This window comes from Papio anubis, chromosome 4 (genome assembly GCF_008728515.1).
Source record: "Papio anubis isolate 15944 chromosome 4, Panubis1.0, whole genome shotgun sequence".
Lineage (NCBI taxonomy): Eukaryota > Metazoa > Chordata > Mammalia > Primates > Cercopithecidae > Papio > Papio anubis.
This window is the reverse complement of record NC_044979.1, coordinates 6,809,514-6,834,252: the sequence shown is the minus strand read 5'-3', so window position 1 is coordinate 6,834,252 and position 24,739 is coordinate 6,809,514. Positions and strand designations below refer to the sequence as shown.

At 47.3% G+C, this 24,739-nt stretch overlaps 1 protein-coding gene and 1 long non-coding RNA gene across 2 annotated transcripts; one reads left to right on the top strand and one right to left on the bottom strand.

Moving 5' to 3' along the window:
* Nucleotides 1–40: 40 nt before the first annotated feature.
* On the bottom strand, nucleotides 41–23,437 carry LOC116274447. The gene is made up of 3 exons (XR_004183081.1): nucleotides 22,422–23,437; nucleotides 18,441–18,588; nucleotides 41–1,614 (listed from the first exon to the last, which is right to left on the bottom strand). It is a non-coding gene; the product is annotated as an uncharacterized LOC116274447 (long non-coding RNA).
* CCT8L2 (chaperonin containing TCP1 subunit 8 like 2) lies at nucleotides 8,076–10,317 on the top strand. Its single transcript, XM_003896900.5, has one exon. The coding sequence runs from the start codon at nucleotides 8,592–8,594 to the stop codon at nucleotides 10,263–10,265; it is 1,674 nt and encodes a 557-aa protein (XP_003896949.1). The 5' UTR covers nucleotides 8,076–8,591; the 3' UTR covers nucleotides 10,266–10,317.
* Nucleotides 23,438–24,739: the final 1,302 nt, after the last annotated feature.

Sequence of the window (24,739 nt, the reverse complement as noted above, 5' to 3'; positions counted from 1 at the left end):
CGCCGGACGCCTCCGCCGCTGACCTCACCGCCCTCCCCGGGTTCCCTCCCCCTGTGACGCGGCGGCCGGGCCCAGCCGCGACTCCGGCTCCGGCTCCGGCTCCGGCTCGGGAGGGAGCCAAGCTGTGGACCCAGAGATCCGGGATCGGGATCGGGGGACTGCGGGCGAGGGCGGGAGGGAGCCGCGGACACACGCCGAGGCTGCCGCGGCCGCCCGGGGCAGCCCGGCGCGGGGAGCAAGTGTGCGCCCGCACGGCAAGGGCAGCCCGGGCTTCGCTGGTTCTCGCCGAGGTCTTTCCTCGTAGCGCCCACACTACGGGGAGGAAAAGGAATGGAGTCAACTTCGTCCTAATCCAACGCCAGTTAGAGTTTCGTTATTATAACGTCATTTTTTTAATCCAGAAAAGGTTCATAAGGATGTAATACGAAAAAAACGATGACAGCTCGAGAAATAAAACGGTTAAAGACAAAATAAGCCAATAAAAACCCAACCACTTGATTTTAACGTTCAGTGTGTTGTGACGAAGAGGCAAATTTCGAAGTATTTCTAAGCCATCTCTTATAATACGTAAAAATGGTAAAAAGAAAAATGGGGCTAGAATCCGCCTGAAAAATGCACTTTCTCAAGGAGGACAGTTACAAATACGGGATTCTGGATTTCTCAGGCTAATACCTGATGCTTGGACGATGATCTATTTTGTGCTTTCCCTTCACTATCGATTAGTATATGGGAGTGAACAAATTCTAGATTTGAATAGGGGAGAAATAGTAAGACCTATCAACCATTTGTGAAGGATTGACTCATTTAATAAGCATCTACTTTGGGCCTGGCATTCAGAGGCACACTCTCATCCTGATTTCTTTTGATCTTCGCAATGTAGTTTTAGTGTAAGGTAAAAACGATAGGCTCCTTTTCCAGCGATGTTGTTCGCTTTCCCTTCTAGTAGCTAGGATGTTAACTTTAAACTGTGTCTTCCACTTGGGCAAAATATACACACTTTGATTCCCAGAGCCTATCCTAAATGAAAGCATAATTTTTTGAAATGACTGAAATGAGGAATAAAGTCAGAGAGTCATTTGAATTCCTTCAGGGTTTAATCCCTGCTGGCTCTTTCAAATTTACTAAATTTATAACCAAAGGAAATTTGGGGTTGAGGAGGAGGCTGGCATGGTAAATGCAAACTAGAAATTAAAAGTGCCTGACGATTACACATAGAAATACAACACATACATGACTCGTGATAAACATACAATGTGATCTAGTGAAAGTTTACTAGGTACAAATTTGAAAGCACCCTTTCTTTTTTTCATTTTTTCAGCATGTTGTACTTAAAGTACCCTTTCAAAACTGGATTATTAATCCAAATGTTTATCTGTGTTCCGTACTGAAATTAGAACAGGCACTTCCACTGTGAGTTTTATATGCACAAAATTATACATCAGGATAATTTACTTTGATACACTTCTCCAGCACTTCCAAGAACTTAAATGTCAGTGTATACAAATTGCAAGTCACTCCTGCTGGAGAGTTCACAAGAAACGAAGGGTACCAAGAGCAGAAAAGTGAGCTGATTGAATGGAAGTGTAGAAACAGAGGTTTGTGCAGCGATGCTTCCTGGAAAGATGAAGATGATGCAGGTAAGTAAACTCAGCCTTAAATCTCCATTCCTTTGGCCACTATGAGCAGGGAGTTGGGATCTGTTTTAAGAGAATTGATAGCAGTCTCCTTGGCATGAAGGTATCATGAGCAGAGCAAACAAATATAACCCAGGATGCTGAGGAGGGATTCAAGGAATAATTATTCAACGTAAATAAAGGTTTTCCAGAGGTTTTTCCATCTCAGTCATCCAAATTACACAGCTCTGAGACCACAGTGGCAAAAATCTAGGAGGCAGGGAGCTGAGGTCCTTCAAAATCATAAAACCAAAAAGGCAGAAGCATCTGGAAATAGTACCAAATGCCATAGAAAAATATTAGAATGAGTACTTTCTGATAAGTATACATGTTAAATATGGGATTTTAAATTTAGGTAGATGTGCAGTAACCTGTTAACCAATCATCTGCAAAGGGTTGAATTACAAGGGACTTTTACTGTCTATAATAGTTGAATATTTCAAAGCACATGTAATCATTTAATCATATATATATATATGCAGTTTTTAATGGGGAGGTAATGAACATTGTTATCTGTGACACAGAAAAACCAACATCTCAGGAAACAATAGGCAAGGAAGATTGTCAAAGCATCTAGCAAACAAGTGACAGTGAATAAAAAATCATAGTCCAATATTCATTCTTAGTAATTGAAGGCCTATAAAATGTCATTGATACTGTCTTTATTTATTTATTTATTTTTTTTTTTTTTTTTTTTTTTTTTTTGAGACGGAGTCTCGCTCTGTAGCCCAGGCTGGAGTGCAGTGGCCGGATCTCAGCTCACTGCAAGCTCCACCTCCCGGGTTCACGCCATTCTCCAGCCTCAGCCTCCCGAGTAGCTGGGACTACAGGCGCCGCCACCTCGCCCGGCTATTTTTTGTATTTCTTAGTAGAGACGGGGTTTCACCGTGTTAGCCAGGATGGTCTCGATCTCCTGACCTCGTGATCCGCCCATCTCGGCCTCCCAAAGTGCTGGGATTACAGGCTTGAGCCACCGCGCCCGGCCTGATACTGTCTTTATTTAGAGTGCACAGGTTCACTAGTAAATGATGTCTGTCTCTTTTGTTTTCCCATAAATTCCTCAAGGCTTTTTAGGAACCAAACTTTCACAGTTATAGAAGGACCACTGAGGCCTGGCGCGGTGGCTCAAGCCTGTAATCCCAGCACTTTGGGAGGCCGAGACAGGCGGATCACGAGGTCAGGAGATCGAGACCATCCTGGCTAACACAGTGAAACCCCATCTCTACTAAAAAATACAAAAAACTAGCCGGGCGAGGTGGCGGGTGCCTGTAGTCCCAGCTATTCGGGAGGCTGAGGCAGGAGAATGGCATAGACCCGGGAGGCGGAGCTTGCAGTGAGCTGAGATCCAGCCACTACACTCCAGCTTGGGTGACAGAGTGAGACTCCGTCTCCAAAAAAAAAAAAAAAAAAAAAGAAGGACCACTGAAAGCTTAAATTTTAGATCTTATAATTTTTGTGTTCATATTGTTATTATTAAAGTTGCACTGTGGCTGGGCACCGTGGCTAACACCTGTAATCCTAGCACTTTGGAAGGCCAAGGTGGGTGTGTCACTTGAGCTCAGAGTTCCAGACCAGCCTGGGCAACATAGTGAGACCCCCATCTCTACAAAAAAATACCAAAGAAAATTAACTACACATGGTGGCACATGCTTGCAGTCCCAGCTACTTGGGAGGCTGAAGTGGGAGACAGTCTCGCTCTGTCGCCTATGCTGGAGTGCAGTGATGCAATCTTGGCTCACTGCAACCTCCACCTCAAATTTGCCTGGCAGGGTAGCGCACGCCTGTAGTCCTAGCACTTTGGGAGGCCAAGGCAGGCAGATCACCTGAGGTCAGGAGTTCGAGACCAGCCTGGCCAACATGGCGAACCCCCATCTCTACTAAAAATACAAAAAATTAGCCTGGCATGGTGGCGTGCGCCTATAATCCCCACTACTCTGGAGGCTGAGACAGGAGAATCGCTTGAACCCAGAAGGCGGAGGTTGCAGTGAGCCAAGATCAACCATTGCACTCTAGCCTGGACAACAAGAGCGAAACTCCATCTCAAAAAAAAAAAAGAAATTCATATTGCTATATAAGTTATTTCAGTAATGTATATCATGTACCTGTTTGGTGGAAAAGTTCAAGGAAATACCAGGAAGGAAACAAACAGAACAATCATCTTCAAAAGTAATTTGTGTTTAAGAATGTGAGGACTAAGTAGATGTTTTGCAGTACATTTTATATAGATACAAATCTTGCCCTCTAGGGATCTATACTTTAAGCCTGGCAGTAGTAGTTAACAAGGATAAACACAAAAGGACAAGTAGGCAACTAGAAAATAAACATAGAGGCCGGGCACGGTGGCTTATGCCTGTAATCCCAGCACTTTGGGATTTGGGCCGAGGTGGGAGGATCACAAGGTCAGGAGTTCGAGACCAGCCTGGCCAATATGGTGAAACTCTGTCTCTGTTAAAAATACAAAAACTAGGCCGGGCGCGGTGGCTCAAGCCTGTAATCCCAGCACTTTGGGAGGCCGAGACGGGTGGATCACGAGGTCAGGAGATTGAGACCATCCTGGCTAACATGGTGAAACCCCGTCTCTACCGAAAAATACAAAAAAAAAAAAAAAAAATACAAAAACTAGCCGGGCGTGGTGGTGGGCACCTGTAGTACCAGCTACTCAGGAGGCTGAGGCAGGAGAATCCCTTGAACCCAGGAGGCAGAGGGTGCAGCGAGCTGAGATTGCACCACTGCGCTCCAGCCTGGGCAACAGAGGGAGACGCCATCTCAAAAAAAGAAAAGAAAAGAAAAGAAAGAAAATAAAAGAAACATGGAAAAACATACAAATAGAAAGATTAAATATTTACATCCATTGTATACAAGATCATATTTTAAAAGAAATTCATCTGTGGGATTCAGGGGGAAGGGCAGGGGTGAGAGTAGTCATAGCAGACAACCGTGTCTGTTCAGAAGAGGGTGACAGAACACATTCTGCTGGCAAGTATCATAAACTAGAAATTTTCAGGCCAGGCACGGTGGTTTATACCTGTAATCCCAGAACTTTAGGAGGCTGAGGCAGGCAGATCAGTTGAGGTCAGTAGTTCAAGAACAACCTGACGAACATAGTGAAACCTCACCTCTACTAAAAATACAAAATCAGCCAAGCATGGTGGCAGGCGCCCATAATCCCGGCTACTCTGGAGGCTGAGGCAGGAGAATTGCTTGAACCAGGGAGGTGGAGGTTGCAGTGAGCCAGGATCATGCCACTGCACTCCAGCCTGGGCGACAGAGTGAGACGCTGTCTCAAAAAGAGAAAGAAAGAAAAAGAAAGAAATGGAATAGACAGCCCTATTCATCACCCTGCAGGCTGAAGCCTAAATTCCTTGGCTTGGCTCACTAGGTCCTGGAGAGCCCCTGCTACCCTCTGGCCAATGTGCTCATCTCTTCCCCGGCTTTCCCTCTCACCTGACCACCAGTTTTCAGAACTCCTTCTGGTGGGCTACAAACCACCAGGCTGTCCCATCTCCCTTCCCCTTTCCACGAGGCCAGTTCCTACTTTTTCTTCGGCTTTCGCTTTAAACCTCTGCCCTCCGCGAGAATGGCTGTGTCCACCTAAATGCTTCTGCCAACCTCATGCTTTCCCCACTCACAGCTCTCATTGCCTATAATGAAAGTGCCCAGATAAATGTCTGTATCGTCCCTAAGCCCAGCGGAGATGGCAGTCGTTATCTGCCTTATTTCCCCTATTCAGCAGCAGCTCAATGAACAGTTGTAGAGTCACTGAAATAAATATGAAAATATAGGTTAGGTGTTAGAAAAAGAACTAAGAGGATCCTTTATAGAAGTGTGTATCTATTTGATTTTATTTTTTGAGACAGGGTCTCACTGTCACCCAGGCTGAAGTGCAATGGCACAATCTCAGCTCACTGCAACTTCCACCCTCAGGGCTCAAGCAATCCTCCCACCTCAGCCTCCCAAGTAGCTGACTACAGGCACACACCACCATGGCCGGCTACTTTTTTGTATTTTTAGTAGAGACAGGGGTCTTGTCATATTGCCCAAGCTGGTCTTGACTGCCTGAACTCAAAGCCATCCACCTGGCGCAGGCCTCCCAAAGTGCTGGGATTATAGGCTTGAGCCACGGCCACTGGCCAGGAGTGTTTGTTTTATTTTATTTTATTTTATTTTATTTATTTTTGAGACTGAGTCTCGCTCTATCGCCCAGGCTGGAGTACAGTGGCACAATCTCGGCTTATTGCAACCTCCACCTCCCAGGTTCAAGAGATTCTCGTGCCTCAGCCTCCTGAGTAGCTGGGATAACAGGCACCCACCATCACACCTGCCTAATGTGTTTATTTTTGAAAAAAAGACACTGTATCTTTAGAGAAAATGTATACATGCATACTTTGCTACATTTTTGTTGATTGTTACGTTTTACATTTGTGTAACAACACAGGCAAGTCATCTTTGCGCTCCTAACCACATCTTTCATGGAACATCAAGCCTAGGCTGAGGTACAGGCTTTCAGAAGCCTGAATTTGGAGGACCATGCCTGATCCAAATGGAGTCTCCAGAATCAAAAGTGGTCAAAATAATCATTCATGGTCCCCAGACCAAATAAGATCTCCTTAGAAACATTTCTCAGGCTGCGCACGTGGCTCACAGATCGGGCACGGTGGCACACACCTGTAATCCCAGCACTTTGGGAGGCCAAGGCGGGCGGATCACCTGAGGTCAGGAGTTCGAGACCAGGCTGACTAAACATGGAGAAACCCCGTCTCTACTAAAAATACAAAATTAGCCAGGCATGGTGGCGCATGGCTACTCAGTCCCAGCTACTCAGGAGGCTGAGGCAAGGGAATTGCTTGAAACCAGGAGGCAAAGGCTGCAGTGAGCTAATATCGCACCATTGCACTCCAGCCTGGGCGACAAGAGCGAAACTCCTAAACTCCATGTCCAAAAAAAAAAAAAAGAAACATTTCTCTGAGCCAAAATAATGTTGAGGAGGAAATGATTACAGAATAGCATATATGTATCATAATCTTATGTAAAATGGTGTAAATCTATAATTATGTATGCGTACAATATGTGCAAAGTAGTAATGTTCATCAAGTTGTAAACAATGGTTATCTCTGGACTAGGATTCCAAATGACCTTTCCTTTTCTTTTTTTTTTTTTTTTTTGAGACAAGTCTCACTCTGTTGCCCAGGCTGGAATGCAGTGGTGCAATCATGGCTCACTGAAGCCTCAACCTCCTGAGCTTAAGCAATCCTCCCACCTCAGCCTCCCAAAGTGCAGGGATTACATGCATGAGCCACCACGCCCAGACTAAATATGTGTTAAACTAAAGCAGAAGCATCATTACCCGAGTAGGCTCTATAGGAGGAAAGAGGAGAGGAGTGAGGAGAGGAGAGGAGTGAGGAAAGGAGAGAGAATGAAAAAAAAGAGACTTAAATTATAAGCATTGAAGTTTAGGGTGGGAAGGCGATTGGCATTTAAACCTCAGGGCCCCATTTAGGCTTCTACTTCCCTGACCACTGGGAGGCTGGTCGCTTTTCACCCCTCTGGGTTCACTTCTATTTGCCTGTGAGCTGTCAGCATCTTTTCCCCCAGTTACCTTGCCCTGCCTCTGCCAGGGAGGTAGAGATGAGTGGTGGCACAGGTATGCACGCTGTGCAGCCTCCCACACCTGCACCCTGAAAGACCAACAGATACCCTAAGAAACCTGATACACAAGCACAAACTGATAAGGTACCCAAAAAGGCAAAGGCAGACAGATAGCAAAACAAGGATAATATTACATAGTACTGCAAGTGAAAGTAACACCAAAACAAAACAAAACACAGACATCATCTCTCAGTTCCTTCTCAAAAAAAAAAAAAAAAAAAAGGTCAGGTGCGGTGGCTCACACCTGTAATCCCAGCACTTTTGGAGGCTGAGGTGGGCAGACCACTTGAGGCCAGGAATTCGAGACCAGCCTAGCCAACCATGGCCAACATGGTGAAACCCCCCATCTCTACTAAAAATACAAAAAATTAACCAGGCGTGGTGGCTGGCGCCTGTAATCCCAGCTACTGGGAGGCTGAGGCAGGAGAATTGCTTGAACCTGGGAGGCGGAGGTTGCAGTAAGCTGAGATCGTACCACTGCACTCCAGCCTGGGCAATAGAATGTGACTCTGTCTCAAAAAAAAAAAAAAAAAAAAGATAGGGTGGGTGTGGTGGTGGCTCACACCTGTAGTCCTAGCACTTTGGGAGGTCAAGGTGGAAGGCTCTCTTGAGGCTAGGAGTTCAAGACCTGCCTGGACAACATACAGAAACCCTGTCTCTACAAAAAATACAAAAACTAGCTAGATGTGGTGGTGTGCGCCTGTAGTTCCAGGTACTTGGGAGGCTGACCAGGAGAACTGCTTGAACCAGGGAGTTGGGCCTGCAGTGAACCATGGTCATGCCACTGCCTCCAGACAGGGTGAAGTGGGTAGTTTTTCACTTGATCTCCTCCTCACTGTCTCTAACGTTTAAACAAGTCTCGGACCTGGTGCAGAGGTGCATATACCTCCATTCCTGGACGAGGCCTGACTTTTGCCTGCTGGTAGGGCCTCCTCAGTTCTAACCAGCCTTCCGTGACCTCATTCTCTACCCTGGTTCCATTTTCCACTTTGTGACTTCATCAGTTAAAGATCCCATTTCAGTCACCAAGGTTGAGAGGCCCCAAGAGCCCAGTTCCTTTACAGAATCAACCCTGGGGTGGCTTTAGGACTGGGCTCTTTGGAGCTCATCCTTGGACCCACAGTGGAGCGCCGGTCCGTGCTGACGTCTTCAGATACCAATCAATGGGCATTTGGCTCCTTGCTTCCACTGACCTCCTGAGTACTTTCAACGATCGGTGTCTTTCTAGAGCATCTCTGCAACTCACGGCGGCCTCTCTTCTCTCTGCGGGCCATGGACAGCACAGTCTCTTCAGCCCTGGAGCTGCCCCAGAGGCTGGCACTGCACCCAAGGGAGAGCCCGAGGAGTCCGGAAGAGGAGGACCCCCACCTGCTGAGCAGCTTGGCTGCAGTCCAGACCCTGGCCAATGTCATCCGGCCTTGCTATGGCCCCCATGGCCGGCAGAAGTTCCTGGTGACCATGAAAGGAGAAACAGTGTGCACGGGGTGTGCCGCTGCCATCCTCAGGGCCCTGGAGCTGGAGCACCCAGCGGCATGGCTCCTCCGGGAAGCAGCCCAAACCCAGGCAGAGAATAGTGGGGACGGCACAGCCTTCGTGGTTCTGCTGACAGAAGCCTTGCTGGAACAGGCAGAGCAGCTGCTGAAGGCCGGCCTGCCTCGCCCGCAACTCCGGGAGGCCTACGCCACAGCCACAGCAGAGGTCCTGGCCACACTGCCCTCCCTGGCCATCCAATCTCTGGGGCCTTTGGAAGATCCGTCCTGGGCTCTCCATTCTGTGATGAATACCCACACCCTGTCCTCCACGGACCACCTGACCAAGCTGGTGGCCCATGCCTGCTGGGCTATCAAGGAGCTAGACGGCAGCTTCAAGCCTGAGCGTGTTGGGGTGTGTGCACTGCACGGGGGGACACTGGAGGATTCATGCCTCCTCCCGGGGTTAGCCGTGTCTGGGAAGCTCTGTGGGCAAATGGCCGCAGTGTTAAATGGTGCCAGGGTGGCTCTCTTTGCTTGCCCCTTTGGTCCTGCCCATCCAAATGCACCAGCAACGGCCCGGCTTTCTAGTCCTGCTGATCTAGCTCAGTTTAGTAAAGGAAGCGACCAATTACTGGAAAAGCAAGTAGGCCAGCTGGCAGCCACGGGAATTAATGTGGCAGTGGTGTTGGGGGAGGTCGATGAGGAGACCCTCATGCTGGCAGACAGGTATGGCATCGTGGTGATCCAAGCTAGGTCTCGGATGGAGATCATTTACCTGAGTGAGGTGTTGGACACACCTCTGCTGCCTCGTCTGCTCCCTCCCCAGAGGCCAGGCAGGTGCCAGAGGGTTTACAGGCAGGAGCTGGGAGATGGTTTGGTTGTGGTATTTGAATGGGAATGTACAGGCACACCTGCCCTCACCGTGGTCCTCAGGGGAGCCACCACCCAGGGGCTGCGGAGTGCACAGCAGGCCATCTACCACGGCATTGATGCCTATTTCCAGCTATGTCAAGATCCCAGACTGATTCCAGGAGCTGGGGCCACAGAAATGGCTTTGGCAAAAATGCTCTCTGATAAAGGAAGCAGATTGGAAGGGCCCAGTGGGCTTGCATTCCTTGCATTTGCCCGGGCCCTGAAGTATCTTCCTAAAACCTTGGCAGAGAATGCAGGCTTAGCTGTTTCAGACGTGGTGGCGGAAATGAGTGGAGTGCACCAAGGTGGGAACCTCCTAATGGGTGTGGGAGCTGAAGGGATAATAAATGTGGCCCAGGAAGGGGTGTGGGACACCCTAATAGTCAAAGCCCAAGGATTTCGAGCAGTGGCTGAGGTGGTGCTGCAGCTCGTGACTGTAGATAAAATTGTAATGGCCAAGAAAAGTCCCACACATCAGCAGATCTGGAATCCTGACTCTAAGAAGACAAAGAAACGCCCACCTCCTGTGGAAAACAAAAAAATCCTTGGAATGAATAAGTAGTGATACCCTCAATAAAACAGGGATTGCCAAGAAGGGAACAATCACCCCAAAAGTGAATGTTTGCCTTTATTCCATGTTTGGTACTTGATTCAGTTTCTTTAAATAAAAACATGAAGGAACATAAAAGTTCTTTTCATGCACTTAGTTCCTTTCCAGTTCTCGACTTTTTTTTTTTTTTTTTGGAGAGACAGAGTCTTGCTCTGTTGCCCAGGCTGGTGTGCAGTGGCACGATCTTGGCTCACTGCAACCTCTGCCTCCCAGGTTCAAGCGATTCGCCTGCCTCAGCCTCCAGAATAGCTGGGACTACAAGTGCACACCACCACGCCCAGCTACTTTTTGTATTTTTAGTAGAGACAGGGTTTCACCATATTGATCAGACTGGTCTCGAACTCCTAACCTCATGATCCTCCCACCTCGGCCTCCCAAAGTGCTGGGATTACAGGCGAGAGCCACCATGCCTGGCCAGTTCTTGACCTTTTCATTTTCTGTTTCTACCAGATTGTGTTCCCTTCCTATGATAAGAGCAGGATTCAATTCTATTAAGATTTTTAAACTGAGTACCTATGTGGGCTTTGGATATGCAAAACACAGTGCAGCAATCTCTTCCTATTTGAGCATTCCCTGCATGATATTCTGATATATATGGACTTATGTCTAGAAGTCACTTTGGGAGTCTGAAAACATCAGTTGCAGCTTACAAGAGTGGCCAGTCATTCCCGTTGTGGTTATTTGGAAAAAAAGAAGGGACTATCATCTTAAAGCACAAAGAGAGAGAGAGAGAGACAGAGAGAGAGAGACAGAGAGAGGAGGCAGGAAAAGGAGCTGCTGTGGTGGCAGGCAGAAATTTAACTTAAAAAAAAAAAAATCCTTGCCTGGCACAGTGGATCATGCCGATAATCCCTGCACTTTGGGAGGTTGAGACAGGAAGATCGCTTGAGTCCAGGAGTTCAAGACCAGCCTGGACAACCTAGTGAGACCCTGTCTCTACAAAAATAAAAATTAAAAAAATTAGCCAGGTGTGGTGATGGATACCTGTAGTCCCAGCTACTCAGGAGGCTGAGGTGGAAGGATCACTTAAGCCCAGGAGATGGAGGTTGCAGTGAGCTGTGATTGTGCCACTGCACTCCAGCCTAAGCAACAGACAAAACAAAACAAAACAAAACAAAACAAAAGCCAGCAAACATCCTTGGCATAGATAACAGAAGATAAGAACACATACCTTAGGACTATGCTAAGGTTGTTGTGTAGGTGAGGAGAAAGCTGAGGGTAGGGGGAAGGGCTAGGATTGGACAACCTTGGGCATTAAAGAAGGGGTTTGAGCAGAGCTGAGTGGGTTCAGCACCTAATACCCAAAGCCTTTTCCACTTTTTTAACCATCCAGATTACTCTAGGAAAAGATCAGAACCTATGGGACAGAATCTAGGAAATGAGAAGGTGCAATCTCTTAGAATCATAAAAATAAAAAGTTTTAGGCATATGCAGAGAGAATGAGACTCAAGAAACCATTGTCTTATAGCATGCATATTAGCTGCAACACAGTAAAACAAAATTTTATTTATTTATTTATTTTGAGACAGAGTCTTGCTCTGTCACCCAGGCACAGTGACTGGTGTGGCCCAGGCACCAGTGCAGTGGTGCAGTCTCAGCTCACTGCAACCTCTGCCTCCCGGGCTCAAATGATTCTCCTGCCTCAGCCTCCTGAGTAGCTGGGACTACAGGTGTCCACCACCATACCTGGCTAATTTTTGTATTTTTAGTAGAGACGGGGTTTCGCCATGTTGGCCAGGCTGGTCTCAAACTCTGGACCTCAGGTGATCCACCTGCCTCAGCCTCCCCAAATGCTGGGATTACAGGTGTGTCCCACCCCAATTTGCTGTATCTTGATTTTGTCTAGAATCTAAGTATCCTCTTTAATGTCATCTTTGAGTGTCCTTTTTTTTTTCTTTTTCTTTCTTTCCTTTTTTTTTTGAGACGAAGTCTCACTCAGTCACCCAGGCTGGAGTGCAGTGGCATGATCTCGGCTCACTGCAATCTTCACCCCCCGGGTTCAAGCAATTCTCCTGCTCAGCCTCCCAGTATCTGGGATTACAGGTACCCGCCACTAAGCCAGACTAATTTTTTGAATTTTTTTTTTTTTTTTGAAATGGCATCTCACTCTGTCACCCAGGCTGGAGTGCAATGGTGTGATCTCGACTCACTGCAACCTCCACCTCCCAGGTTCAACTGATTCTTCCGTCTCAGCCTCCTGAGTAGCTGAGACTACAGGCATGCACCACCATGCCCGGCTAATTTTTGTATTTTTGGTAGAGACAGGGTCTCACTATATCAGCCAGGCTGGTCTCGAACTCCTGACCTCGTGATCCACCTGCCTCGGCCTCCCAAAGTGCTGGGATTACAGGCATGAGCCACCGTGCCCAGCCAATTGTTTTGAATTTTTTGTACAGATAGGGTTTCACCATGTTGGCCAGGCTGGTCTTGAACCCCTGACCTCAAATGATTCGCCCACATCGACCTCCCAAAGTGCTAGGATTACAGGCATGAGCCACTGACCCCAGCATAAGTGTCCTCTTTAGTTGTCGAAACATATGACTCAATCATCAAGTTGGTTTTTTTCTCCTACTGACTATGGAGAAGTTAACCAGAATTTGACCTCAATTTGGCCAGATCCAGATTCTTCTTCTGAGGTTACAGGATCAGGGTCTCCTAGCATACTAGGTCTCAGTCCTCAAAGGCTTTGGCTTTGGGGTTGGCTACAAATTTCTCTTCCAAGATGAGCTGCTTGCTTCAATTCTAGAAGCAGCTGAATTTCAGAAATGACAATTCCTGGAGGACATTTTCTTTTTTCTTTTTTTTTTGAGACGGAGTTTTGCTCTTGTTGTCCAGGCTGTAGTGCAATGGCATGATCTCGGCTCACTGCAACCTCCGCCTCACAGGTTCAAGTGATTCACCTGCCTCAGCCTCCCGAGTAGCTGGGATTACAGGCACCCGCCACCACACTCGGCTAATTTTGTATTTTTAGTAGAGACAGGTTTCTCCATGTTGGTCAGGCCGACCTCAGGTGATCCGCCCGCCTCGGTCTCCCAAAGTGCTGGGATTACAGGCATCAGCTACCGCACCCGGCCATTCCTGGAGTACATTTTCTACAAGAACTTGTAGCTGGTGGACTCATCCCAGACCCCTTCCAGCTTTGTGACACTGCTTTACTGTGCTCCATATTGATCCAGCAAGCAGAGAACAAAAGCCACAATCCGGAGAAAACAGGGGAGGAAAATGAGAACTGAGTCCTGGGAAATGAAGGAGATGAGAGGCTGACTTGGACAGTGGAGGCTGGGACTGAGCCTTGGGAACTTCTCATCCATTTGGGCTATATGTAGGCCAGTCATGGCCTCTAATCCCAATAGTTTGGAAGGTCAAGGCAAGCAGATCGCTTGAGGTTAGGAGTTTGAGACCAGCCTGGACAGCACACTGATACTCCTTTTCTACAGAAAAATAAATTACCCAGGTGTGGTGGCATGCACCTGCAGTCCCACTTATTCAGAAGGCTGAGGCAAGAGAATCTCTTGAACGCAGGAGGTGGAGGTTGCAGTGAGCCGAGATGGTGCCACTGTACTCCAGCCTGGGCTACAGAGCAAGACTCCATCTCAAAATAATAATAATAAATTAAAATAAAAATTAACTGGGCATGGTGGTGCACACCCGTAGTCCCAGCTACTTGGGGGGCTGAGGTGGAAGGATTTCTTGAGCCCAGGAGGTCGAGGCTGCAGTGAGCAGTGATTGTGCCGCTGCACTCCAGCCTGGGTGACAGACTGAGACCCTTTCTCAAGAAAACAAAACAAAACAAAAAAGACTTCCGTCTACGAAAACACTGGAGTTCTGATGAAGAGAAAAAGTGATCAATTCCAAACTGTGAAAAGAACTGTAAAGAGAAGGCTGAAAACAAAACAACGGAAAAGAGTTGTCACAGTTTGCCAGTCCTTTCTCTACATGGACCAGCCTCTTCTCATGTGTATTGTTTCTCCAGAGTCTTTTTTTTTTTTTTTTTTTTTTGAGATGCAGTCTTGCTCTGTCACCCAGGCTGGAGTGTAGTGGTATGATCCCGGCTCACTGCAACCTCAGCCTCCTGAGTTTAAGTGATTCTCCTGCCTCAGCCCCCCAAGAAGCTGGAATTACAGGCACCCGCCACCACACTCGGCTAATTTTTGTATTTTTAGTAGAGACGGGCTTTCAACATGTTAGCCAGGCTGGTGTCAAACTACTGGCTTCATGCAATCCACCCACTTCAGCCCCCTAAAATGCTGGGATTACAGGCGTGAGCCACCGCACCTGGCCTCAACAGTCTTTCCTGGGCTCCGAGAGCTCTTCATGACAGGAGCTCTGCCTTCTAGGCCTACAAACCTGAGGGTCATGTAGTGCAGAGGCCAAGAGATAGAGAAAGCTAAGATTCAAAAGAGGAGCAAACCCAGAAAACTCCAAAACAGGGCATCTGAATGGGAGGGAAGGAGAATATCAAGGCTTGAGGTCCCAACTGTTTTATCTGTAAATAAGCAAAACGAGTTTGAAAAAGTCTTGCTTGTGCTGTGTTTGCTGGACACTCACCGCACACGTCTGCATCCCCAAACCACTCCCATTTCTGCTTGAGCCTTGCTGGAATAGCGACCAACTATTGATGATGCAGCAGCATGGATGTGAGGGAGGCGACACTTCAGTGTTACAACTGATGGGCTGGCTTCCCACGTGATTTGCTGCAAATTTCCCCTGTACTGAGTTGAAAGGGTGCCACTGACGAAAGGGAAAGCTGTCCCTGTTGCAGTAAAATGCCAAAACACCAGTAGACAGGTATGACAGATATTCCAAAAGTAGCTGAGTCACCTTTTCCCCTGAAACATCAAGCATTTCCACCCCCACCCCCCGCCGCAGGCTAAAGATCCTCTTTCCTAACTAGGGAGGAAGAGGAAGAAGGTTAGGGTAAGAATGAGGGAGATGGTGGTAGAATCTCAGAGAGGGATTCTACTCACCTCCCAGTGGGTTCCAAGGAGTGAGATGGGGGAAAGGACAATAGAATCCCTAGCAAAGTTTGGGCGTCTTGAGGAGATTCTCTGCTTTCAATCTGGAACCCTGGGGCCCCGAGGAGTTCCCTGTGCCAACAGGACAGCAGAGCTGTAGAGCAGGAATGGCTGAGGCCTCTGGTGGAGATGGGCCCCAGGTAGTTGATGGGATATTCAGGGGTGCTAAGCAGCCTCAGAGAGCAGCCAGGGTCCCCCATGAAGCAGCAATGGGTGTTAGATATTTACGGACATAGCCCCTGAACCTCAGGGCATTTCAAGGTTATGACAAGAGGTAGGATTGTAAACTTTAGCCGAGGCTTGAGAAAGACAGAACATGACCTCAGACCACAGGACACCAAGATGCTGCATCAGCCTGTGGACTGGAGGCTGATAGGGTGGGTGAATGAGAAAAGGAGGTGAAGGAGGAGATCAAGAATGGACTTGGTTGAGGTTTGGCCTGATCAGGAAAAATTGTAAAGGGCGGAAGTTTACCTGGAATTGACTAGATTAAGTATTTTACCATCAGGCAGAAAGGGGGCTAGAAATAGAATTACTGAGATGATTTAGTTATAAAAGTGTAGTACGAATACTTCCCACATATTGGAGTGTAGAACTTAAGAATTTAAACTCTCAGCCAAGCGCGGTGGCTCACACCTGTAATCCCAGCACTTTGGGAGGCCAAGGCAGGTGGATCACCTGAGGCCAGGAGTTTGAGACTGTGCCTGGAACATGGTGAAACCCTACTTAATAAAATACAAAAATTGTACAGGCGTTTTGGTGGGTGCCTGTAATCCCAGCTACTTGGGAGGCTAAAGCAGGAGAATCACTTGAGCCTGGGAGGCAGAGGTTGCAGTGAGCCAAGACCCTGCCACTGTACTCCAGCCTGGGCAACAGGGTGAGACTCCATATCAAAAAAGAATTGAAACTCTCTACAAATGTGAATTTTCTTTTTCTTTTTTTTGAGACAGAGTCGCTCTTTTCCCCAGATCAAGTGCAGTGGCACAATCTTGGCTCACTGCACCTTCCACTTCCCCGGTTCAGGTGATTCTCCTCTGAATAGCTGAGATTACAGGCACCCACCACCACGCCCGGCTAATTTGTATTTTTAGTAGAGATGGGTTTCACCATGTTGGCCAGGCTGGTCTTGAACTCCTGACCTCGTGATCCCACTTCCACCCTCAGCTCCCAAAATGCTGGGATTACAGACGTGAGCCACTGCACCCGGCTGAAAAATATTTTCATATCCAGATCAAATATCTATTTCTTTTTTTTTTTTTTTTTTTTTTTAGAGTTTGTGCCTCACTCTGTCGCCCAGGCTGGAGTGCAGTGGGCTGATCTCAGCTCACTGCAAGCTCTCCTCTCGGGTTCACGCCATTTTCTGCCTCAGCCTCCCGAGTAGCTGGGACTACAGGCACCCGCCACCACGCCATGTTTTTGTATTTTTAGTAGAGACGGGTTTCTCACTGCAGCCAGATGGTCTGCATCTCCTGACCTGTAGGATCCACTCGCCGCCTCCCCAAAGTGCTGGGATTACATGGAGCCACACCACCGCCTAACATTCGCTTTCTTAAAACATCTAACATGTCTCTCTGCCTCCCAGTCCACAGGCTCCAGAACCCTAGCATTCCAGAGTCCCCCTCTCCCTACTGTGGCTACTGCCCTCTTGGCAGGCACCCCAAGTTCTGGACTAGTATTTCCCCTACAGAAGAGCACAAGATCTATCAGTCAATCTCAGACTTCCCTATGCAGATGCAAAATATTATGTTTCATATCTCATTCCTAGTCAGTCATTTTGATTGCAAACCTCCTTCTATTTCAATATTACTGTAGGTTTTTGTTGTTGTTGTTGTTGTTGTTTTGTTTTGTTTTTTTGAGACAGAGTCTTCCTCTGTCACCTAGGCTGGAGTAGAGTGGCACGATCTCGGCTCACTGCAGCCTTGACCTCCCGGGTTCAAGCGATTCTCCTGCCTCAGCCTCCCAAGTAGCTGGGATTACAGGTACGTGCCACCACACCCAGCTAATTTTTTTTTTTTTTTTAAATTATTTGTAGAGACGGGGTTTCATCATGTTGGCGAGGCTCGTCTCAAACTCCTGACCTCAGATGATCCATCTGACCTGCTGGGATTACAGGCATAAGCCACGCACCAGGCTATTGTAGTTTTATTTACAAGAGGCATAACAATCCATGAACCAAGATTAAAATATTGTTTCAGGTGAAAATAGTTTCCAAAACTACTTGTGATATTTTCTACGTTAGATTTTGAGAAGAATCTATATTTGCCTTAATTCCTAAAACTAAATAGAAAACATTTCAAAATATACCCATATGTTAAAAGTCTTTTTTTTTTTGGACAGAGTTTGGCTCTTGTTGCCCAGGCTGGAGTGCAATGGCATGATATCGGCTCACCACAACCTCTGCCTCCGGGGTTCAAGCGATTCTCCTGCCTTAGCCTCCCGAGGAGTTGGGATTACAAGCATGTGCCACCACGCTCAACTAATTTTTTTTTTTTTTAATAGAGATGGGGTTTCTCCATGTTGGTCAGGCTGGTCTCAAACTCCCAACCTCAGGTGATCCACTCACCTCAGTCTCCCAAAGTGCTGGGATTACAGGCGTGAGCCACCATGCCTGGCCTGAAATGTAAAGTTTTAATTTAGATGTTCAGCATCATACAACAAAAATACAGTCTATAAAGTCTGATGTTCTTTTTTTTTTTTTTTTTTTGAGACAGAGTTTCATTCTGTCGCCCAGGCTGGAGTGCAATTGCACCATCTCCGCTCACTGCAACTTCCACCTCCCGGGTTCAAGTGATTCTCCTGCCTCAGCTTCCCAAGTAGCTGGGACTACAAGCGGGTGCCACTACGCCCAGCCAATTTTTGTATTTTTAGTAGAAATGGTGTTTCACCATGTTGGACAGGCTGGTCTCAAACCGCTGACCTCAAGTAATCTGCCTGCCTTGGCCTCCTGAATTGCTGAGATTAAAGGTGTGAGCCACCACGCCCAGCCCTGGATGTTCTTAAATTAAATTTCTCTTCTTTCATTTTTTTATCTCTACTGAGTACTTCAGCTTTTAATAAAATTTTCTTCTTTTATCTAGTGAATACTCGTAAACATTTTTGGGGGGAGACTTACCCAAATGATGAGCTTCTGAGAGTGTTGAAAGCTAAGAATCTCCTCTCATTCTGCATAGAAACAGTGGAGTTCTGGACCCAAATGATGAGCTTCTGAGGGTGTTGAAAGCTAAGAATCTCCTCTCATTCTGCGTAGAAACAGTGGAGTTCTGGAAGTAAGCGTAACTATTTACATTTCAAGTCAATAAACCCAAGGGTGCACTTGGGTTTATTGTTCGAACAATTCGAAAATTTATTAAGTGCCAACCCATGTAAAGAATTACCCAGCAACCAGAATTCAACTTGGTCAGCAGGCAAGGAGTCTTGATCAGACAAACTCGCCATTTTTAAATATGAAAAATTACATGGAAGGTGGCTGGAGCAGACAAGGGTCGCATGCTTCTGTGTGCCACCACCACAGATACATCCTGGATGGTCAGCCCCTCAGTGGATGAATGGAGCTATTTTGAAACTGGTGGGATGACGGCAATTGTGAAAAGACCCCACTCAGATCTCCTGCTGCAGGTGTAATTGACTGAGAACCTCAACTGCTGTCCTCTGAATCTACCACCACCACATTTATAACAAGACCATGCTTCCCGAGGGCTGAGCCCAGCCAGCCACTACGGGATAATAAGGTCACTTCCTGCCAGATTCTAATGGGGACTTGGGTCAGCCTGGCCAAAACCATCTGAGAGCTGCACTGCAGTCTGGGGCCCTCCTACTTACTCTGTTCTCTTTTCTTTCTAGGGGGTCAAATTTCCTCATTCTGGCCACTCGAGGTGGCTCACACCGGTAATCCCAGCACTCTGGGAGGCTAAGGAGGGCGGATCACCTGAGATCAGGAGTTTGAGATCAGCCTGGCCAACATGGTGAAACCCCATCTCTACCAAAAATACAAAAGTTAGCCGGGCATGGCGGCACACACCTGTAATCCCAGCTACTCAGGAGACTGAGACAGGAGAATCGCTTGAAGTCAGGAGGCAGAGATTGCAGTGAGCTGAGATCTCACCACTGCACTCCAACCTGGGTGACAGAGCAAGACTCTGTCTCAAAAATAAATAAATAAATAAATAAATAAATAAAAATAAATAAATAAATTTCCTAATTCCTCCAACTTTCTCCACGTTTTTCCCCCTCATCAGTGTTTCTCCCATAAATCTCTTGTATGACAATCTTCTTGGCATCTATTTTTCAAAGGACCTGAATCAACACAGGGTGGTAAAATATTAACATAAAATGACTGATTTAGTCGGGTATAGTGGTGCACGCCTGTGGTTCCAGCTACTCAGGAGGCTGAGGTGGGAGGATCACTTGAGCCCAGGAGGTGGAGGCTGCAGTGGTCCAAGATAGCACCACTGTGCTCCAGCCTGGGCGATGGATTGAGACCTCGTCTCGGGCGGGGGGGGAGAAAAGTTAAAATTAAAAATATAAAAAAAGATGACGGATATAGTTTGGATATTTGTCCCTGCCCAAATCTCATGTTGAAATGTAACCCCTAGGGTTGGAGGTGGGGCTGGTGGGAGGTGTTTGGGTCTAGGGGTGGATCCCTCATGGCTTGGATAACCAGTGAGTTCTCACAAGATCAGGTTGTTGTAAAGTGTGTGGCACCTCCTCCACCCCTGCTATAGCTTCTCCTTCCCCCATGAGTAAAAGCTCCCTGAGGCCTCCCCAGAAGCCAGGCAGATGCTGGTGTCATGCTTCCTGTACAGCCTGCAGAACTGTAAGTCAATTAAACCTCTTTTCTTTTTTTAAAGATGGAGTCTCACTCTGTCACCCAGGCTGGAGTACAGTGGCACAAACTCAGCTCATTGCAGCCTCCGCCTCCCAGGTTAAAGTGGATTGCATTGGCATGGCTCACTGCAACCTCTGCCTCCCAGGTTCAAGTAATTCTCCTACCTCAGCCTCCCGAGTAGCTGGAACCGGATGCGTGCAGCACCACGCCCAGCTAATTTTTGTATTTTTAGTAGAGACGGGGTTTCACCATGTTGGCCAGGCTGGTCTCAAACTTCTGACCTCAGGTGATCGTCCCACCTCAGCTTCCCAAAGTGCTGGGGATTACAGGTGTTAGCCACTGTGCCTGGCCTAAACCTCTTTTCTTTATAAATTACCCAGTCTCAGGTGTTTCTTTATAGCAAGGCAAAGAATGGCCTAATGTGATTTCTCTTTAACAGGTTGCCTCTTCCTAGTACTTGATTTGCCCTACCAAGTCAGCAACTCTCCTCAAATGTCAGTCAAGGAGAGACAACTTCAATTTATAGCCAACTACCACAACACTCTCTCTCATCCTAAGAACAATTCCCTATGCCACTCCTCAATGGTACACGAAGGGCCATGTCTCAACTACACCTTCCTCATCTTAACAAGAACATGAACACACACACACACCACACACTCTTTCTCAAGTGCCATTATTCATTTTGAACCAAGTAAGCTTATCCTTTGAAGGCACTCTCCATTTCTCCCCTTAATGAGGCATAATTACTACATTAATAATAACACAAATAAAATGCTTCCCATAAGAATAGCATTTCCAGGTGGGCATGGTGGCTCACGCCTGTAATCCCAGTACTTTGGGATGCCCAGACGGGTGGATCATCTGAGGTCAGGAGTTCAAGACCAGCCTGGCCAACATGGTGAAACCCCATCTCTACTATAAATATAAAAATTAGCCAGGCATGGTGGACACCTGTAATCCCAGCTACTTGGGAGGCTGGGGCAGGGGAATCGTTTGAACCTGGGAGGTGGAGATTGCAGTGAGCCGAGATCGCACCACCGTACTCCAGCCTGGGCAGCAAGAGTAAGACTCCGTCTCAAAAAAAAAAAAAAGAAAAAAATAGCATTTCCAAGCCTTGTACATAAACAGTACCTCATTTGATCCTCATCATAACATCAAGGGTAGAAATGACCAGTATCATTAGCCTCACTTCACAAAGGAAGAAACAGACTCAGACTGATGTCTCTGGGTGTCAGTTTCCAAGTCTGTCCAATGAAGGATTGAGCCCTGTGACCTTTAAGAACTCTTCCACTTCTAAAATTGTATAATTTCCATAATTTGTCTGAAATCACTAAGCTAGCAGTGGCAGATTAGCGACCTGAGAGAATGACTTGGTGCCAGGCTGATTCTCCCACACCGTGTTATCTTTGCTGCCAATAGCAGTAGCTAACAGCAGCTATGCGATGTGTCCTGCACTGTGCCAGTTACTTACAAGGCATTGTTATTTTATTTTATTTTATTTTTTTGAGATGGAGTTTCACTCTTGTTGCCCAGGCTGGAGAGCAGTGGCGCAATCTCGGCTCACTGCAACCTCCGCCTCCCAGGTTCAAGCGATTCTCCTGCCTCAGCCTCCCAAATAGCTGGGATTACAGGCGTCCACCATGCCTGGCTAATTTTGTATTTTTAGTAGAAACGGGGTTTCACCACATTGGTCAGGCTGGTCTCAACTCCTGACCTCAGGTGATCTGCCCGCCTCAGCCTCCCAAAGTGCTGGGATTAGAGGCGTGAGCCACCGCGCCAGTCTAGAGCATTGTTGAATACCTACTCAGCATTGTCCTCCATCCCACTGTGTAAACGTATTTACATTTCAGTTACATACACACGTAATGGAGAAGGTGACACCAGCCCTGCTCCAAGGCTGTACTCCGATCGACACTTTCCATTCTTCCGGCCATAGTCATTGGATGACCTGGGGGCTCTGGCCTGGAATGCCGGAACAGAAGTACACCCTCTCCTACTGAACATACATTAGGAAGCACTGGCTTCTACTGCTACTGGCAGCCTCTCTGTGGCCCTGAGGGGAAGCCTCAGGATCTTGTTTGGAACCGACAGTTTTTAGTAGCTAAAATCTGAGGCGTCTATACTTATCCTTAAAACTCTGAACAAACAACATAGGCAAAGACAGATGATTTCACTGAGACCCAGAGAGGATATCAGACCTTGCCCAGCATACATTACCTATTGGGAGCCAGTTAGGACTAAATTACAAGTCTCCAGCAAACTGACCTGGGGTTCTTTTGCCCTCAGCATGTAGAAAGGGCCCCGTGTGCAAAGGTTCCGGATAAAGATCAGACCGTGATCTAGCTGATGAACAGAACCTAGAAGTATGTTTGAGGGGGAGGAAGGAGGAGGGTAAGAGAAGTCTTCTTCTGTTCTGCTTTTTTGCCCTGAGGGGATGACACTTAACCACCGCAGGGGCTGCAGCTGAGCCGCAGGGATGGTCACACTGAACCAGGACTTCTTCCCTTCCCCCACTCTAAACCTCTGCCAAGCAGAGAGCCTCTGAGACTGCTCTAGAGAAAGGGGCTGCCTGCCAAGTATCTGCCCACCTGGGGCCAGGGTGAGGGCAAGGCCAGTGACTACATTCTGTGAACAGCTGGAAAAAAAGTGGGCAACACAGTGGCCTTGGGGCAATGGCCTTCCCACTCTCCTTGTCAAAAAATAGCAGGATTCAAAAAAAAAAGGCGGGGGGAGGATATTTATTTAATCCTTTTGTTACAAATTAAAGTTGCTTGTTTTCAAAAATTGCAGGAAATAAAGTACGTGAATCAAAGAAACACAAAATATTTAAAAACAAAATAGCCATTTTCCCAACTCTCTTACTTATAGGTATGTCTATACAATTCTGGCAGAATCCAAAGGGAAGGACAGTTTGGTTAGTCCATTCAGTCACAGCAAATGTACCTGTTCATTTGTTCAAGGATTTGTTGAGCGCTCACCTTGTGCCCTGAAGATACAGTTCTGAAAAAACACCAAAAAGGCCCCTGTGTCCAGCAGCTCACATCTTAGTGGTGGAAGGGAGATGAAGGGGAACAGACCATAATAAGTAAGTAAACAATGATTTCAGACTGTGCCAAGAGCTCTGAGGAAAACAGGGTGACATGATAGGGAGCGGTGAAAGGTACTTTAGATACGTACAATGTCAGAAATGCTCCCCCAGGCCAGGCGAGGTGGCTCAAGCCTGTAATCCTAGCACTTTGGGAGGTTGAGGTGGGCGGATCACTTGAGCCCAGGAGTTTGAGACCAGCCTGGGGTTTCACCATGCGAAACCGACTCTACAAAAAAAAAAAAAAAAAAAAAGGAAAAGAAAAAAGAAAAAAAATCGGCTGGGTGCCATGGCTCATGCCTGTAATCCCAGCACTTTGGGAGGCCAAAGCGGGTAGATCACCTGAGCTCAGGAGTTCAAGACCAGCCTGGCCAACATGGTGAAACCCCATCTCTACTAAAAATACAAAAATTAGCTGGGCACTGTGTAGGGCGTTTGTAATCCCAGCTACTTGGGAGGCAGAAGCAGGAGAATCGCTTGAACCCGGGAGGCGGAGGTTGCAGTGAGCCAAGATCACGCCACTGCACCCCAGCCTGGGTGAAAGAGCAAGACTCTGTCTCGAAATAATTAAATTAAATTAAATTAAAATTTAAAAATTAGCCAGGTGTGGTAGTGCATACCTGTAGTCCCCACTACTTGGGAGGCTGAGGTGGGAGGATCACCTGAGCCCAGGAGGTCAAGACTGCAGTGAGCCAAGATTGTACCACTGCACTCCAGCCTTGGCAACACAGTGAGACCCTGTCTCAAAAAAAACAAAAAAAGAAAAGAAAAAGAAAAGAAAAGAAAAACGAAAAAGAAGCCAGGCGCGGTGGCTCATGCCTGTAATCCCAGCACTTTGGGAGGCCGAGGTGGGCAGATCACTTGAGGTCCAGAGTTTGAGACCAGCCTGGCCAACATGGTGAAACGCTCTCTCTACTAAAACTACAAAAATTAGCTGGGTATGGTGGCAGGCACCTGTAATCCCAGATACTAGGTAGGCTGAGGCAGGATAATTACTTGAACCTGGGAGGCAGAGGTTGCAGCGAGCCAAGCCTGGGCAACAGAGAGAGACTCCATCTCAAAACACAGAAAAGGAAAAGGAAAGGAGGAAGAAACAAAGAAACGAAGGAAGAAAGAAAGAGAAAGAAGAAAAGGGAGAGGAGAGGAAAGGGGAGGGGAGGGGAGCAGGGAAGAGAGGAGAGGAGAGGCTGGGCCCAGTGGTTCATGCCTGTAAGCTGAGGTGAATGGATCACCTGAGGTCAGGAGTTAGAGACCAGCCTGGCCAACATGGTGAAACCCTGTCTCTACTAAAAATACAAAAATTAGCCGGGGGTGGTGGCACATGCCTGTAATCCCAGCTACTCAGGAGGCTGAGGCAGGAGAATCACTAGAACCTGGAAGGCGGAGGTTGCAGTGAGCCAAAATCATGCCATTGCACTCCAGCCTGGGCAATAGGGCAAGACTCTGTTTCAAAAAAAGAAAGAGAAAGAAACAAAGAAAGAGAAATGCCTCCCCAAGG

Bases quoted from the DNA above. Each gene is read 5' to 3' on its own strand.
- CCT8L2 (XM_003896900.5), top strand. From the start codon at position 8,592: ATGGACAGCACAGTCTCTTCAGCCCTGGAGCTGCCCCAGAGGCTGGCA.